The 19,477-nt window shown below is 38.7% G+C and overlaps 1 protein-coding gene across 5 annotated transcripts in view; it reads right to left on the bottom strand.

The window, feature by feature from the left end:
- ITGB8 (integrin subunit beta 8) overlaps positions 1-19,477 on the bottom strand; it is a 108,457-nt gene that overhangs the window by 24,426 nt on the left and 64,554 nt on the right. For all 5 annotated transcript variants that reach the window (XM_021101903.1, XM_021101904.1, NM_001097424.1 and 2 more), the window contains 1 exon segment: positions 3,050-3,145. In XM_021101903.1, the coding sequence (XP_020957562.1) occupies positions 3,050-3,145 (96 nt within the window).

Genomic DNA, 19,477 nt, shown 5'->3' with positions numbered 1-19,477 from the left:
ACTGAGCAAAGACAGGGATAGGAACCACGTCCTCATGGATCCTGGTCGGATTCATTACCACTGAGCCACAGTGGGAACTCCACTATGAAATTTTAAAATAGAAAGGGTTTTGAGGGCAAAAAAGTTTGATAAGTTCTGCATATTGTTTCTCCAACACAGAGATTCAAAGTGCACACACCTGCAATTCAGAACTAACAGCATTGTTAAATGCATTTCCTAACATTTACCTAATTATAAAATTCTTTTCTCACTTAACATATATAAATATTTTGCAGAACTACTTTTCCATAGAATAGCCTTTAGGACATAGTTGCCCAGACAGGAGAAAAAAAAACAATAGTCACAAGTGGAAGCTTCATGGAGTGGGTTATTCCTGATGGATGGTACATAATAACTATGGTCTAGACTCAAGGTATTCCTAGTGAGAAAATGAGAATTAGCAAAGACTTAATTTACCTAAGTTTTAGATGAAGTAGGAACAAAGAAGAAACAGATCTGACCAGAGTGAATGGTGCATATTTATATGGAAATGGATTGTGAAAAGTCATGAAATGCATTTATACATTCATTTTACCATTCACAAGTATCAAGTTCCTGCTATATGCCAGCCACTTTTTCTTTTTTTATTTTATTGTTTTGGAAGTCCCCAAGCTAGGGGTTGAATTGTAGCTATAGCTGCTGGCCTACACCACAGCCACAGCAACACAAGATCCGAGCTATGTCTGCTGCCTACACCACAGCTCACTACAACGCCAGATATGGCAACTCCTGCTAGCCACTGTTTAGATACTAACCATATGGTATCTCAGGAAACATGGAAATCATATCACTCAAAGATTTTAAAAATCCATTTATATAACCTTTAATAAGTACCTATGATATACCACTTTGGAGATGCTAAATTGCTAGGCTACATAGTGTCCATCCTTAAGGATCTCACAGGAGTATAAATGACAGTTTCAAAAAAATGACGTACACATGAAGCAATAGACATATGCACAGATTCTATTGAGAGGGGTACTGAGCAAGCCTTTGAGGGCTGGGGATAATTGTCATGGACTGTTTCCTAGAGGAGGTGATTCATGAGCTGTTTCTTTAAGGATGAGTAAGAGTTAGTGAAGTAAATGAGGAATAAGGGCTTTCAGGCGTGGGATGTATATAGCGAGATTAAAGGCACTAAGAAAAGAAAGAGGCTGGTGAGTATGTGTACACAGGGGCTTAGAAGCATGACTAAAGGGACAAGTTTAAGGCAGACAGTAGTAGGGGGGATGAGGCCAAAGAGGCAAGCAGGGACCAGCTGGCCTCATATGCTATGTTAAAGACTTGATCCTCTAAATCAGAAGGAAACACTGGAACATTTTACTCTAGGGAGTACTGTGGTCACACTTGTGATTTAAATAGCTCACCCTGTAGCCAGATGAAGTATGGATTTAGGGGATGGATTAGGAGGCTCTTACAAGCCAGACAAAGGTGAGTGATAAAAAACGTCTCTGGGCAGCCAAAGTAGGTGACTGCAAGGACAGACTCTTAGCAGAGCTTGTTAGGTGTTTAGAGCCTGTTGATTCTTACTTTGCACACAATTCAATTAATAATAAGCCTGATTTTTATGATTTATCAGTCAGTGGGAATTTTCTTAAAGGAGGAGAGGGAAATTGCTAAAGTTAGTATTACCATCAAGAAATAATGAACAGCAGAGTAAAAGGAAGCAAAAGCAATAAAAAGCTACACAATAATTTGAAATCAATTTGAAATTTAAGCTTAAAGGTTAAGAACACAGGATTTAGTTTGTTAGGAAAGTTTGGGCAAGCATATAACCTCTCCAAAAGCATTTCCTTCATCTTTAAAATGGGCATATTAGTAATATTGCCTTACTGTTATGAGTAAAGAGTATTAAATGAGTTAATGTCAATAAATTCTGAGCCTGACTATAGTTTGTACTCTTAAGTGGAAGCTGTTACCTTTGTTTATAAAGTGATCTGGGCATTTAATTTGTGTTGGAGTTCTACTTGTAAGGATATTAACATTTGTTACCTTAAAAGGGCATTCCATGGTATAAAAATTTGGGAAAATGGAATTAAATTTTAACTGTATATTTCTAAAGGGAGAAATGGTATAATTAAAGAAGCTCTTTCAGATGATGAATGTGGTAGCCGGGTATTAGAGAAATTGGTGGAGGGAACACCAGGTTTGTGGCATGTGCAAATGAGTTGAAATATTTGTTGAAGCCAAAAAAAATGTAGTTTCTCCAAAGTATTAGAAAATAAGTAAAGGACATTGGGTATAAAAGGAAAAAGCAAAGACAATAAAGGAGATAAAGTAGGCCCAGTGAACAGACATGTGCAATGAAAATTATGGTTTCACAGTATTGTGGAAATAAAGAGAAGAGAGTTTCCTGGAAGGAAGAACATGAAAGACTGTGAAAAAAAACTACAGCAGGGTCACAGAAGCTCTTTATTAGGGATGAGAGGGGAAATATGGGGTAACACCAGAGTTACATAGGTGCCAAATTTGTATTCTGCTTGTAGGACTCACCTGGTCCAAAAGATTCTGGATAAAAGCAAGATTACTCTTATGTAGATAGGTAGGCATGCTTTGACTGCATTGACCCCTTCCATGGCTCCTCTCATTCTTTTATTAGATGACCTAGACCGAATCTATGAACGATGATGCTATTGAAAAATAGGCTGATAGTCCCCAACCTAATCTATTATAAAGATATGCCCATTGACTGGAATAAGCAGACATGTACAGATAGCTGGAGCATGGACTACTTTTCCACCTGATAAAAATGTCCTCTATTATTGTCACAGTCAGTAAAACACCAAGTATCAAGGCCCACACTTGGATCTAGTGTTATAAACATAGATAGAATTTATTCTTATTTAGACTTAAATGCCAATTTAAGACACTTTGTAGTTTGCATTAGTTAATACAGTATTAAGTTTAGATTGTACAGAGTATAGTAACTCCAGAATCCTTTCCTTGGGTTCTAAGATGTATTCTAGTTTTAACTGCCATTTTTATTTTTATGCGTTGGGAATTAACATACCTTATACCAATGAAACTGTTTTCCTTGAACAGCAAAGATGACATTAATGTTGTTGTCTATTAATTTTTCTGAAAGTTGGCCTAGGGAGGGATGTTCCTGTAACAGAAAGTGAAATAAAGAAGGGAGTGAAATTTAGTAGCTCAATCCCACACACAACTAAACATCCACATGAGGAAAACTGTATGATTAACATAAAAAATGTATTGGGAAGGATTATGTTTTTACTAGAGGCATTTAAATTCTTTTAAAAAATAAGATCAACATCAACATATTAAGGATATTTTAAAGGCAAAAGCATCATAAAAACCTCAGAAACTCAGAAAGTTGAAGAGGGCTGAATTCAGAGAATGTTCAGCAGCTCTTTAGGTTAACACTGGACTCTAAATCATATATATATATATATATATATATATATATATATATATATATTTTTGTCTTTTTGCTATTTCTTTGGGCCGCTCTCGCGGCATATGGAAGGGGTCCAATCGGAGCTGTAGCCACTGGCCTACACCAGAGCCACAGCAACGCGGGATCCCAGCTGCATCTGCAACCTACACCACAGCTCACGGCAACGCCGGATCCTTTAACCCACTGAGCAAGGCCAGGGACCGAACCCGCAACCTCATGGTTCCCAGTCGGATTCGTTAACCACTGCGCCACGACGGGAACTCCTAAATGATATATTTGAAAGATTATTTAATGTTCAGAAACGGACATATTAGTGACGATAACATTCTGAGAAGAAATTCGGTAGCAAGCATTGAAATGCAAATATATGAATTTCACATATATATTTACACACATATACATGTATGTAATATATACACATATTTATATATATATATGTGTATATTTGGAATAGTACATGATATAGCACAAACTCTGTTTAAAGGCAGAAAACCCTGCATTCAAGTCCCAAGTTGTCAGTTTATGATAAAAATTGTATCTCAGGTATATCCTTTGTAATATCTGAATGGTATCTGCTTTCCATGTTGCTGGCAAGATTAAAAAGATAAAAATAGTATGTGACTTAATTAGAATAGTTTCTTGCATATACTTAAAACTAATATCACTTATTATAATTTTTATTTCTAACAGCTTATATGAGGTGTAGGCTCAGATCTTTCCACTTAACCTTTTTGTCATTCATACATACACACACACACACACACACACACACATATACACACACACACATTTATATTACAAATCTGTCTTACAATGATAAATAAAACTTATGTAGATCTGTGACATTCTTTGTGGTTGTCAGAAAGTTAGGGATGAGTAGGAGAAGGGGAATAAAAATAAATGAGAAATCTGACTACTATGGAAATTGCTATATAAAGTTATGTATCTAGACATAGTACTTGATATTTTTTCTTTCTACAAATGCTTTCCTAGATATTAAAGCAACTGCAAATAACAACTTTGTAACAATGTCAAACTTCACCTGCAGCCATTCCCACCTGTTGTTGGTGCTTAGTTGCATAAGCTAAGATCATGTGACTGAGCCTAATCTGATTCAAGTTCATATTACTCTGTAGGTTTTACTCCCTCTTTCACCCTCCAATTCTAATTGTGCTTTTTTAAGGGAATATTTTACTTAAACCATCTTGGTTAAAATTTCTGTATTTAGGCAACTGTGTAAACTTAATGAAAGAGCTAATTTCACTAGTTTCGCCTGTAGCCTAAATTATGTGATTCACATATTAAACATATATATGTTTAATAAGATATGATATAACTTGGTGGCTTAAAACTACCATCACTATCATGAGTAACTGCTGTGAATTGAATATCTGTGTCCCAAATTGATATACTGAAATCCCAGCCACAAGGTGATGGTATTAAGAGGTGAGCCTTTGACTAATATATAAAAAAACGGGTAACAAGGACCTACTATATAGCTTGGAGAAATCTTTTCAGTACTCTGTGATGGCCTATATGGGGAAAGAATCTGAAAAAGAATGGATCTGTATGTTTATGTATGGCTGATTCACTTTGTTGTACACCTGAAACTAACATGACATTGTAAGTCACCTATACTCCAATAAAATTTACTAAAAAAAAAAGGTTGGCTTTTGGGAGATGATTAGGTCATGAAGGTAGAGCTCCCAGGAATGAGATTAGTGCCCTTATAAAAGAGAGCCAGTGGAGAAAGTCCCCTTGTGCCTTCTGCCTCATGAGGTTATAAAATAGAAGCTGTTGTTTATGAATTGAAAAGTAGGCTCTCACCACACCCTGAATCTGCCAATGCCTTGATCTTGGACTTCCCAACCTCAAAACCTTTGAGGAATAAATATCTCTTGTTTATAAGCCACTCAGTGTATGGTGTTTTGGTATATAGGTGCCCAAATGGAGTAAGGTAACAAACGAACATAACAAATATCCATTTATTTCTATGTAATCTGTCATTGCTTTGGTAAGAAACAAATCAAATTTTCATGAACTACATTTAAATGTGATATGACAAAAATTTATGAAAAGATTTAAAAAGTGTTATCACAAGATTTGCATAAGAAAGATTCTGCACAGTACTGTTAAGAATATAATTAATAGAAAAACAATCCCCAGTATATAAGTTTCACCAGATAAATTTTTATTCCTTATTCCTAATAATATATATGCTCTTAACATAGATTTACAATGGTTTGCATAATGTTAGTAAATGAAAGAGAACAAGTGAGGGAAGGTAAATCTAGCTGTATTGGGAATTTTCTTTAAATGGCAACAACTACAACTACTTTTCAAATATTTTTCCTTCAATTTTAAAAAAATCACACTTTGCCAAGCATTCCCTTTCTTTTAAAACCATTCATATTTTAAGGAAATTTTTTTGTCTTTTTAGGGCCACACCTGTGGCATACGGAGGTTCCCAGGCTAGGGGTCCAATTGGAGCTATAGCTGCCGGCCTATGCCATAGTCAGCAACGTGGGATCCAAGCCGAATCCTTAACCCACTGAGCAAGGCCAGGGATCGAACCTGCATCCTCCTGGATGCTAGGCAGTTTTGTTAACTGCTGAGCCACGACGGGAACTCCTCTTAGGGATTTTTTTTTTGTCTTTTTAGGGCCACACCATGGCATATGGAGGTTCCCAGGCTAGGGGTCTAATTGGAGCTCTTGCTGCTGGCCTATGCCAGAGCCACAGCAACACCAGATCCGAGCCGTGTCTGCGACCTACACCATAGCTCACGGCAACTCCAAATACCTAACCCACTGAGCAAGGCCAGGGATTGAACCCATGTCCTCATGGATGCTAATCAGATTCATTTCCACTGTGCCATGACAGGAACTCCTTTTAAGGAAATTTTAATCCATGTTTTTAACCAGTTTATATTGAAGTCACATAAAATCAATATTTAAAGAACAGATCAAAATGTAAGCAGGTTTTGGAGTCTTCTCAGTCTCTTTCTCCTTTTTAAAAATAGGAAGTCACATTGACCAAAAGTATGCAGAATTGAAATCTTGAAAGTTCTAGTGTGCTCAGAAGATCATTAAGAAGGTCATTTGGATCTCTAAGCTTAAAAGAACACATTGTTTTTTTTAACCCTAGAAAGAAATGTTTTAAAAGAAAATTCCAAGTATCTTGAGGGGAATTCCTGTCTTGGCTCAACAGAAACAAATCTGACTAGTATCCATGAGGACACAGGTTCAATCCCTGGCCTTGCTTAGTGGGTTAAGGATCCAGCGTTGCTATGAGCTGTGGTGTAGGTTGTGGATGTGGCTCAGATCCCGCCTTGCTGTGGCTATGGTGTAGGCTGGCAGCTGTAGCTCCCATTCAACCCCTGGCCCCGGAACCTCCATATACCACAGGTGGAGCCCTAAAAAAAAAGACACACAAAACAAAATGAAACAACCCAAGTAACTCGAAGATTTGTTAAAATTACACGTTTAACAGCTGTTTAAATAAGACGAGAGTTGTGGATTAATGACCATTGTTGAAACCCCTTCCCTTTTCTCCCACAGAGCATATAGAATCTTAGTAGATTTTATTTCTAGGTCTTGTATTCACTAGCAGGAACACTCTCTCAGCCAGCTGTCTTATGTTGACGTCACTCACTGTTCCTTAGCTCTAACTCCCTCTCTGTCTAACCCATCACTTATTGTTTCTCTAATCTCTGAAAATAATTAATAGAGATAACAAGCATTTCAGGGGTAAAAGGGAGATGGGAAAGCAATGTGCCAAGGCAGCTGCTAAGTAATTAAGGGCAAAAGGGTACCTTTCACATTTTTCTTCTTCACCAACACCTTCACTGTGCTTTGTGGGAAATACTTTATAAAGGTCAGAAGGGAAAAGGAGGTAAGAAAGATTCAATGGAAACAGTTTTGGTTAAAGAGATAACTGTGAAGATTTATGAGTTTTAATAATGTGCATATGTAGTGACAAAAATAAGTGTTTAATAGTCTGTAAAAGTGAGATTCATAATAAAAATTCTTATAGAATTTGTAATATTGAATATCATAATAAGATATGAAAAAAATCCAATGTCTTGGTTAAATAAAGTACTAATTATTTGGACTGCTTTTTATAGTTCACTTTTTAGAGAACAGACAGCATGAAAACAATCTGATAGCACAGGTTTATTTAGAGATGAAGATTATAAATTATGTATTGTCAGTCCCCATCTATTGCAGTAGCTTATTTTTTATCTACATGGCTGCATAGTAATAATCACATAGACCCAGGTTTCTCATCAGTGGCACTACTGACATTTGGGGCCAGGTTTCTTTGTTGTGGAAGTGGGGCTGTCCTGCATTGTAAGATACTTTAGACATCCCTGGCTGCTACCTATTAGATGCTGGTATCTCCCTCCTCCCCAGCTGTAACAACCAAAATGTCTCTGGACATTGGAATGTCCTCTGGGGAGCAAAATAGCTCTAGTTGAGAACTACACCAAGAGTAGGGGCTCTGAAAACATACCACCTGAGGCTTCAGCTCTTGGCACTATAATTACTCGTTATGTAACACTGGACATCTGTCTTCACCTGTTTGTGATCCAGTTTCTATATGTGTAAAATGGGTATAAATACTAGTATCAACCTCTCAGATTAATGAGTTAATGTTTGTATAGGCTTTCACTTACCATTAAGCTCAGATTAATAGTAATTAAGGGCTCATGTCCTGATGTCACACTGCTTGTCTTGTGACCACAGACAAGTTCTTGATCCTTTTAGTGCTCCCATTTTCTCAATTATAAAATGGAGGAAATGGCAACATCTACACTTTGCTGGAATGTTGAGTGGTGCTATCTAAATGCAAAGGGACAAACCCCACAGGGCTGCTTAATAAAATACAGCTTTCAATAAAATATTGCTTAATAAAAAGACATTTTGAGTCCATTACAAAGGCTAGATGTTCAGCTCTTGAATATGCTTTGTTTGACTTGCCTCATTTATTTACCTTTCCCACCTGGCTCCTGAAGTGTTTAAATCTGTGGCTTCTGCCAAACGTGATATCAACTGCATTCTTAATATCCTCGTTACTGAAGGAGGGCTTGGACTAATAATTTTTGTAAGCTTCTCAATGAGCATGGTAATAAAAAAATTTCTGCTTAAATATGATTTAAAAAATATGTAATTTAATTGGAACATTCTATTTCATAAGTATTTTTATCAATTTTTTTTCATTGTGTCACTTTGGAAAAACATTATTTTTTCTCACTTACAAGAGCATTATAAAAGCAGTGTGAGGCTGCCCTGAGCCTGGCTCAGCTGATTCTGTTTGCAACTTTTGCTTTCAATTTTAAAGAAAAAAATAAACTAAATATTGTTTGCAGAAATAATTTCCTGGCCATATTTTTTGCAAGCATGAGGAACATTCAGATTAGGTCTGTTCTGAAGTTATTATTGAAATCATTTTGGTTCTCATGGAATTTACAATTTAAAACAGATTACAGAGAGAGGACAAGATGGCGGAGGAGTAGGGGGACACGCTCGCCCTCTCCCACAAACACAACAAAAAAAGCACATCTACAGAATAAATGACTCGCACAGAACAGCAACCAATCGCTGGCAGAGGAACCTAAACTCTAATAACAGCAAGAAGTTCGTGACATTACTGGGCAGAACGGGAGAAAAGAGGAGAGTGAGAGAAGGTGAATCCGAGCTGGACGGGCGCTCCCGAAAGGGAACTGTGGAGGAGAAAGGGTTCCCGCACCATGGAAAGTCACCTACACGGGGAAAAGATCAAACAAACTGGAGCAATCTCCAGGTGCAGAGAAGAGTGTAGCAGTAAGTTGGAGTACGGAAAAGCCGATCAAGAACCGAACGGACCATCTGAACTACGGGCACAGTCACCAAAAATTTAGACGCCTGGGTGGGGGCTGGGCACCGAGACCTCAGCTCCAGAGGTTAGTCCCCGGGCTGGGGGGGCGGGGCGGAGCAGAAACTGCTTGGGAGGTCTCAAAACCATTTGACGGGGCAGAGACTGCCTGGGAGACTAGAAAACAAAACCATCGCAGAGGAAGTGAGCAATACTCTAGGGGCGGGGAAGTGGAAAGCTGCATCAGAGGGAACCTGGGAGAAGAGCCTGGTCTGCGCCCGTGCTGGGGAGGGGAGAGAAGAAGGAGTGGGTCCCCATAGAATACCCCCCACGCCACAGCAAGCTTACAGGCTGGCTAGCTAGCAGAAAGCTGTGCTTCCCAGTGCATCCCCTCCCCCCACCCCCGCCACCCCCTATGCTCTCCCGAACCTGGGACTGCCTGCCATCCAGGTGGGCTGGCCTCAACAATTGCCTGAAGCCTACCACCGCAGGGGCTGTCCCTGCACAGGCCTGCTTGCCCTTTGGTGGGGCTACACTTCCGCAGAGTAGCACCAAACACCACCAGCCCCCGAGAAAAGGCCTGCAGGCCAGAAAAGCTAGAACAAGCCTAGCCAGGCCGTGAATAGATCTGCCTAATTCTCGGACGGTTTTTCTGAGTTGGGCTGCCCCGGGGAGGAGCCTCTTGGATTTCCAGCGGCCCTGCTACCCACACAAGCCCCCAGGGGGTGCCAAGCTCTAGAGGATCAGCTGCATACGACTGCCAGCTCCAGGCAGGACCCCCTACAGCCCAGAAAAGCTGTAACAAGCCTGGCCGAGTCGGGAAAAGATCTCAGACGGTTTTTCTGAGTCAGGCTGCCCCGGGGAGGAGCCTCTTGGGTTTCCAACGGCCCTGCTACCCGCACAAGCCCCCAGGGGGTGCCAAGCTCTAGAGGATCAGCTGCATACGACTGCCAGCTCCAGGCAGGACCCCCTACAGTCCAGAAAAGCTGCAACAAGCCTGGCCGAGTCGGGAAAAGATCTCAGACAGTTTTTCTGAGTGAGGATGCCCCAGGGAGGAGCCTCTTGGGTTTCCAACGGCCCTGCTACCCACCCAAGCCCCTAGGGGGTGCCCTAGTGGATCAGCTGCATAGGACTGCCAGCTCCAGGCAGGACCCCCTGCAGCCCAGAAAAGCTGCAACAAGCCTGGCCGAGTCGGGAAAAGATCTCAGATGGTCTTTCTGAGTCGGGCTGCCCTGGGGAGGAGCCTCTTGGGTTTCCAGTGGCCCTGCCACCCGCCCAAGCCCCCAGGGGGTGCCCCACTCCTGTGGAATAGCTGCTCAGCACCACCAGCCCCCTGGAAGAGCCCCTGCAGCCCAGAAAAGCTGCAAGAAGCTTGGCTAGACTGTGAAAAGATCCGCCTACATTCTCAGGCCATCCTTCTGAGTTGGGCTGCCTTAGGGAAGAGCCTCTTAGGTTCTCAGTGACCCAGATAGTTGCTCCAGCCCCCAGGGGGTGCTGCACTCCTGAGGAACAGCTGCCCAACACCACCAACCCCCTGCAAGAACCCCACAACCTAAAAACACCAGAGCAAGCTCTGCATGACCAAGTGAAATCTGCTACCATCATGGTGTGGACCTCCCAGTCCTGTCTGCCCTCAGGAAGCCCTCCTTTGCTTCAAGGAAACACTGTTAGCCCCATCAACACTCCAGAAAAGCCACACTGCCTCAAAAAAGATTGACCAACAACGCCAGCCCTCAGGAAATATTCCACGGCAGTGACAAGGCAAACACTGCCCGGTCACGGAGAGTACAACTCCCTCAGGAAAAAGAAAACAACAAGCAAGATGAAGAAGCTGAGAAACCACCCCCAGTCAAACCAACAGGAGAACTCACCTAAAACAGTCAACAATGAAACAGATCTCTGCAGTCAGACAGACCTGGAGTTCAAAAGAGAAATAGTGAAAATACTGAAGGAATTAAGAGAAGATATGAACAGTAATGCAGATACCCTCAGAAAGGAACTAGAAAATATAAGGAGAAGCCAAGAAAAACTAGAACATTCATTTGCAGAGATGCAAACTGAACTAGGGGCAGTAAAAACCAGAATGAATAATGCAGAAGAACGAATCAGTGATATGGAAGATAGAATAATGGAAATCACTCAATCCGGTCAACAGACAGAAAACCGAATCAAAAAACTGGAAAGCAATATAAGAGACCTATGGGATAATATAAAGCGGGCCAATCTACACATAATAGGAATTCCAGAAGGAGTAGAAAAAATAAGGGGATGGAAAATATATTTGAAGAAATTATCGCTGGAAACTTCCCAAATCTAAAGGATACTGGATTGAAGATACAAGAAGCACAGAGGGCCCCAAACAAACTGAACCCAAATAGACCCACACCAAGACACATCATAATAAAAATGTTAAAAGTTAGTGATAAAGAGAGGATCTTAAAGGCAGCAAGAGAAAAACAGAATGTTACCTACAAGGGAACCCCCATAAGAATATCAGCTGATTTCTCTACAGAAACACTACAGGCCAGGAGGGAATGGCAAGAGATATTTAAAGTGCTCAAAGGAAAAAATATGCAACCTAGAATACTCTATCCAGCAAGAATATCATTTAAAATAGAAGGGGAAATAAAAATTTTTCCCAACAAACAAAAACTTAAAGAATACAGCAACACAAAACCCAGGTTAAAGGAAATATTGAAAGGGCATCTCTAAACCAAAAGAAAGGAAGGAAAGGGAAGAAAAAAGAAAAGAAAAAAAAAAAAAAGAAGAAGAGGAAGAACTAGGACTGAGGAAACCGCAGTCAGAGAGCAGTCACTCAAATAAGCCAGCATACAGATTTAATCATGAACATGCTTCAAACAAAATAAAATTAAAAAGAAAAAAGAGTCATCAAAACCATAAAATGTGGGCAAGGGATGTTAAGAAGTAAATAACCCTTTTTGTTTCTTTGTTTGTATGTTTCTCTTCTTAATTTTCATATAGCAATGAAGTGTTTGAACTTACAGGACCATCAGGCTAAAACACACAATTATGGGAAGGGGTTAGCATACTTAAAAAACAGGGCAACCACAAGCCAAAAGCAAATATTGCATTTGCAAAAAATGAAAAAAAAAATACACTCAAGCAGAAAACAACAGGAGATCAGCCAACCAAAAAAAAAAAAAAAAAAAAGAAAGGAAGAATGGAGAACCATAGAATCAACTGGAACACGAGGTTCAAATGGCAATAAATAATCATCTATCAATTATCACCTTAAATGTCAATGGGCTGGATGCCCCAATCAAAAGACACAGAGTGGCTGAGTGGATAAAAAGGCAAAAACCTTCAATATGCTGCCTACAAGAAACTCACCTTAGGACAAAAGATACATATAGATTGAAAGTGAAAGGGTGGGGAAAAATATTTCACGCCAATAGACATGACAGAAAAGCAGGAGTCGCAACGCTCATATCAGACAAAATAGACTTTAAAACAAAAGACATAAAGAAAGACAAAGAAGGACACTATTTAATGATTAAGGGATCCATCCAAGGAGAGGATGTTACTATCGTCAACATATATGCCCCAAACATAGGAGCACCCAGATACATACAACAAATATTAACTGACATAAAGGGAGATATTGATGAGAATACAATCATAGTAGGAGACCTTAATACCCCCCTCACATCAATGGACAGATCCTCTAGACAGAAAACCAATAAAGCAACAGAGATCCTAAAGGAAACAATAGAAAAGTTAGACTTAATTGCTATCTTCAGGACACTACATCCAAAAAAAGCAGAATACACATTCTTCTCAAATGCTCATGGAACATTCTCAAGAATCGACCACATATTGGGACACAAAGCGAATCTCAATAAATTTAGGAGCGTAGAAATTATCTCAAGTATCTTCTCTGACCACAATGCCATGAAATTAGAAACCAACCATGGGAAAAGGAAAGAGAAAAAACCTACTACATGGAGACTAAACAACATGCTACTAAAAAACCAATGGGTCAATGAGGAAATCAAGAAGGAAATTAAAAACTACATTGAAACAAATGACAATGAAGGCACAACCTCTCAAAATCTATGGGATGCTGCGAAAGCAGTGCTCAGAGGGAAATTTACAGCAATACAGGCCTTTCTCAAAAAAGAAGAAAGATCCCAAATTGACAACTTAACCCTCCACCTAAATGAATTAGAAAAAGAAGAACAAAAAAGTCCTAAAGTCAGCAGAAGGAAGGAAATTATAAAGATCAAAGAAGAAATCAATAAAATAGAGACTCAAAAAACAATAGAGAAAATCAATAAAACCAAGAGCTGGTTCTTTGAAAAGGTAAACAAAATTGACAAACCCCTGGCCAGACTCACTAAAAAGAGGAGGGAAAGAACCCAAATAACCAAAATTATAAATGAAAAAGGAGAAATCACAACAGATACAGCAGAAATACAAAAAACCATAAGAGAATACTATGAACAACTATACGGCAGCAAGTTTGAAAATCTGGAAGAAATGGACAATTTTCTATAATCTTACAGCCTGCCAAAACTGAATCAAGTAGAAACAGACCAAATGAACACACCGATCACTAGAAATGAAATTGAAGAGGTCATAAAATCACTCCCTACAAATAAAAGTCCAGAACTAGATGGCTTCACAGGCGAATTCTACCAAATGTATAAAGAGGAAATGGTGCCCATCCTCCTTAAACTCTTTCAAAAGGTTGAAGAAGAAGGAATACTCCCAAAGACATTCTATGTGAATGTCACCATCACCCTCATTCCAAAACCAGACAGAGATACCACCAAAAAAAAAAAAAAACTATTGCCCAATATCATTGATGAATATAGATGCAAAAATTCTCAACAAAATCTTAGTCAACCGAATCCAACAACATACCAAAAAAATTATACACCATGACCAGGTTGGGTTCATCCCAGGTTCACAAGGATGGTTCAACATACGCAAATCAATCAGCATCATACACCACATTAACAACAACAAAAAAAAAAGTCAAAAATCATATGATCATCTCAATAGACGCAGAAAAAGCATTTGACAAAGTCCAACATCCATTCATGATCAAGACCCTCGCCAAACTGGGTATAGAGGGAACATTCCTGAATACAATCAAAGCCATTTATGACAAACCCACAGCAAATATAATACTCAATGGGGAAAAACTGAAAGCCTTCTCACTCAAATCTGGAACAAGACAGGGATGCCCACTCTCACCACTGCTCTTCAACATAGTTTTGGAAGTCCTAGCCACAGCAATTAGACAAACAAAAGAAATAAAAGGCATCCATATAGGAAGAGAAGAGATCAAACTGTCACTGTATGCAGATGACATGATACTATACATAGAAAACCCTAAGGACTCAACCCCAAAACTCCTGAAACTGATTAATAAATTCAGCAAAGTAGCAGGCTATAAGATTAACATTCAGAAGTCAGTTGCATTTCTGTATACCAGCAATGAAATATTAGAAAAGGAATACAAAAATACGATACCTTTTAAAATTGCACCTCACAAAATCAAATACCTCGGAATACACCTGACCAAGGAGGTAAAGGACCTATATGCCGAGAACTATAAAACTTTCATCAAAGAAATCAAAGAAGATGTAAAAAAATGGAAAGATATTCCATGTTCCTGGATTGGGAAAATCAATATTGTAAAAATGGCCATACTACCCAAAGCAATCTACAGATTCAGTGCAATCCCTATCAAATTACCCATGACATTGTTCACAGAACTAGAACAAACAATCCAAACATTTATATGGAACCACAAAAGACCCAGAATCGCCAAAGCAATCCTGAGAAACAAAAACCAAGCAGGAGGCCTCACTCTCCCAGACTTCAAGAAATACTACAAAGCCACAGTCATCAAAACAGTGTGGTACTGGTACCAAAACAGACAGACAGACCAATGGAATAGAATAGAGAACCCGGAAATAAGCCCTGATACCTATGGTCAACTAATCTTTGACAAGGGAGGCAAGAACATCAAATGGGAAAAAGACAGTCTATTCAGCAAGCATTGCTGGGAAACCTGGACAGCTGCATGCAAAGCCATGAAACTAGAACACACCCTCACACCATGCACAAAAATAAACTCCAAATGGCTGAAAGACTTAAATATACGACAGGACACCATCAAACTCCTAGAAGAAAATATAGGCAAAACACTCTCTGACATCAACATCATGAATATTTTCTCAGGTCAGCCTCCCAAAGTAATAGAAATTAGAGCAAAAATAAACCCATGGGACCTCATCAAACTGACAAGCTTTTGCCCAGCAAAGGAAACCCAAAAGAAAACAAAAAGACAACTTTCAGAATGGGAGAAAATAGTTTCAAATGATGCAACTGACAAGGGCTTAATCTCTAGAATATATAAACAACTTATACAACGCAACAGCAAAAAAACCAATCAATCAATGGAAAAATGGGCAAAAGACCTGAATAGACATTTCTCCAAAGAAGATATACAGATGGCCAACAAACACATGAAAAAATGCTCAACATCACTGATTATAAGAGAAATGCAAATCAAAACTACCATGAGATACCACCTCACACCAGTCAGAATGGCCATCATTAATAAATCCACAAATAACAAGTGCTGGAGGGGCTGTGGAGAAAAGGGAACCCTCCTGCACGGTTGGTGGGAATGTAAACTGGTACAGCCACTATGGAGAACAGTTTGGAGATACCTTAGAAATCTATACATAGAACTTCCATATGACCCTGCAATCCCACTCTTGGGCATCTATCCGGACAAAACTCTACTGAAAAGAGACACATGCACCCGCATGTTCATTGCAGCACTATTCACAATAGCCAGGACATGGAAACAACCCAAATGTCCATCAGCAGATGATTGGATTCGGAAGAGGTGGTATATATACACAATGGAATACTACTCAGCCATAAAAAAGAATGACATCATGCCATTTGCAGCAACATGGATGGAACTAGAGACTCTCATCCTGAGTGAAATGAGCCAGAAAGACAAAGACAAATACCATATGATATCACTTATAACTGGAATCTAATATCCAGCACAAATGAACATCTCCTCAGAAAAGAAAATCATGGACTTGGAGAAGAGACTTGTGGTTGCCTGATGGGAGGGGGAGGGAGTGGGAGGGATCAGGAGCTTGGGCTTATCAGACACAACTTAAAATAGATTTACAAGGAGATCCTGCTGAGTAGCATTGAGAACTTTGTCTAGATACTCATGTTGCAACAGAAGAAAGGGTCGGGAAAAAACTGTAATTGTAATGTATACATGTAAGGATAACTTGATCCCCTTGCTGTACAGTGGGAAATTACAAAAAAATAAAAAATAAAAAATAAAAAAATAAAAAAATAAAAAAATAAAAAAATAAAACATTACAGAGCACTAAACTGAAATTAGGCATTTTGTTACTTTTAAAAGTTGTTATGTGTGTGTATATATAAAATACATATATATTTTAATAACATTATAAAATATTGGAGGAGTTCCCCTCGTGGCTCAGTGGTTAATGAATCCGACTAGGAACCATAAGGTTGTCGGTTTGATTCCTAACTTTGCTCAGTGGGTTAAGGATCCGCCATTGCCGTGAGCTGTGGTGTAGGTTTCAGACGCAGCTTAGATCCCGCGTTGCTGTGGCTCTGGTGTAGGTAGGCAGCTACAGTTCTGATTAGACCCCTAGCTTGGTAACCTCCATGTGCTGCGGGAGCCGCCCCAGAAAAGGCAAAAAAGTAAATAAATAAAATATTGTATATATTCCCTTATTCCCTGTGCTGTACATTATATCCTTGTATCTTATTTATTTTATACCCAGTAGTTTGTAGCTCTTAATCCCTCTCTCTTATCTTGCCCTCCACCATCCCTCTCTCAATCAGCAACTACTAGTTTGTTCTCCATATCCGAGTCTGTTTCTATGTTGTTATATGCATTTAGTATATTTTTTTAGATTCCACTTAGAAGTGAAAATGTGCAGTGTTTATCTTTCTCTCTGATTCATTTTAGTAAGTATAATACACTCTGTATCCATCCATGTCATTGCAGATGGCAAAATTTCATTCTTTATTATGGCTGAGTAATATTCCACTGCATGTATATATGCCTATATAAATAATGTATATAATTATATATTTATAATTTCACAGATTTCTGTATCCATTCACCTGTTGATGGATGCTTAGTTTGCTTCCATATTTTGCTCTTGTGATTAGTGCTGCTAAGAACATTGGGGTATATAGATCTTTTTGAATTAGTGTTTTCATTTTCTTCATATATATACACACACACACGTGGAACTGATGAATTATGTGTGAGTTCTATTTTAAATTTTTTGAGTAACCTCCATACTCTTTTCCATAGTAGAAATTTACATTCCCACCAACAGTGCACTATGGTTCCCTTTTCTCTGCTTCCTAACTGACATGTTATTTGTAGTCTTTTTAATGATAGCCTTTCTGACAGGTGTGAGGTGATATCTCATTGTGGTTTTGATTTGCATTTTTCCTAATGATTAGTGATATTAAACATCTTTTCACATGCCTATTAGCCACCTGTATATCTTCTTTAAAAAAATGCTATTCAGATTTTCTGCCCATTTTTTAATTAGCGTGTTAGTTTTTTGATATTGAGTTGTATTAGCAGTTTATATTTTTTATATTAACCCCTTATTGGATATAATATCTGCAAATATCTTCTCCCATTCAGTAGGCTGCATTTTCCTTGTGTGGTGTAAAAGTTTTTAAGTTTGATTAGGTCTCATTTGTTTATTTTTTACTTCTGTTTCCCTTGCCTGAGGAGATAGACCAAAAAAATAGTGCTGAGATCTTTATCAGTTACTGTACTGCCTACATTTTCTTCTAGTTGTTTTATGGTTTTTGGTCTTACATTTAGGTCTTTAAATCCATTTTGAGTTTATTTTTGTATATATGTGATAAAATGTTCTAATTTTATTCCTTTGCATGTAGCTGGCCAGGTTTCCCATCATCACTTGTTGAAGAGACTGTCTTTTCCCCACTGTGTATTCTTGCCTCCTTTGTCATAGAGTAATTTACCATATGTAAATGCATTTATGTCTGGGCTCTCTATTATGTTCAACTGATATATGTGTATTTTGTGCCATACTTTTTTTATTACTGTAGCTTTGTAGTATAGCCTGAAGTCAGGAAGAATGATACACCTCTAGCTTTGTTCTTTTTTCTCAAGATTGCTTTGGCAATTTGAGGTCTTTTTTATTCCATATAAATTTTAGGATAATTTATTCTAGTTTTGTGAAAAATATTGTGGCATTTTGATGGAGATTGCATTAAATCCATGGATTGCTTTGGGCAGTATGGCCATTTTAACAATATTAATTCTTCCCATCCAAGAGTGTGGGATGTCTTTCCATTTCTTTTTATTATCTTTAGTTTCTTCATTGTGTTTTATAGTTTTCAGAGTATAGGTGTTTCACTTACTTGGTTAAGATAATTTCTATATTTAGTTCCCATCGTGGCTCAGTGGTTAACGAACCCAACTAGCATCCACGAGGACATGGGTTCAATCCCTGGCCTTGCTCAGTGGGTTGAGGATCTGGAGTTGCTGTGAGCTGTGGTGTAAGTCACAGACATGGCTTGGATCCAGTGTGGCTCTGGAGTAGGCTGTTGGCTACAGCTCCAGTTGGACCCTTGCCTGGGAACTTCCATATGCCACAGGTACAGCCCTAAAAAGACAAAAACAAAGGTAATTTCTATATATTTTATTCTTTTTGATGCAGTTTTAAATGGTTTTCTTGGTTTCTCTAAGAAAATGTATGCTGACACATTATTTAGTGTATAGAAAATCAACAACTTTCTGTATGTTGATCTTATATTCTGCAACTTTACTCAATTCATTTATTAGTTCTAATAGTTTTTTAGTGGAGAACTTAGGGATTCCTATATGTGGTATCATGTCATCTGCAGATAGTGACAGATGCATCTATATTCATCAGAAATAGTGCCCTTTAATTTTCTTTTTTTGTACTGTCTTTGGTTTTGGTGTCAGGGTAATTGTGGGCTCATAGAATGAGTTTGGAAGTGTTCCCTTCTCTTCAGTTTCTTGGAATAGTTTAAGAAGGATAGTTATTAACTCTTCTTTATATGTTTGATAGCATTCACCTGTGAAGCACTCTGGTTC

Source organism: Sus scrofa, chromosome 9, assembly GCF_000003025.6.
Source record: "Sus scrofa isolate TJ Tabasco breed Duroc chromosome 9, Sscrofa11.1, whole genome shotgun sequence".
NCBI lineage: Eukaryota > Metazoa > Chordata > Mammalia > Artiodactyla > Suidae > Sus > Sus scrofa.
The sequence above is the reverse complement of the archived record's forward strand: the minus strand, read 5'-3'. Positions and strand labels throughout refer to the sequence as shown.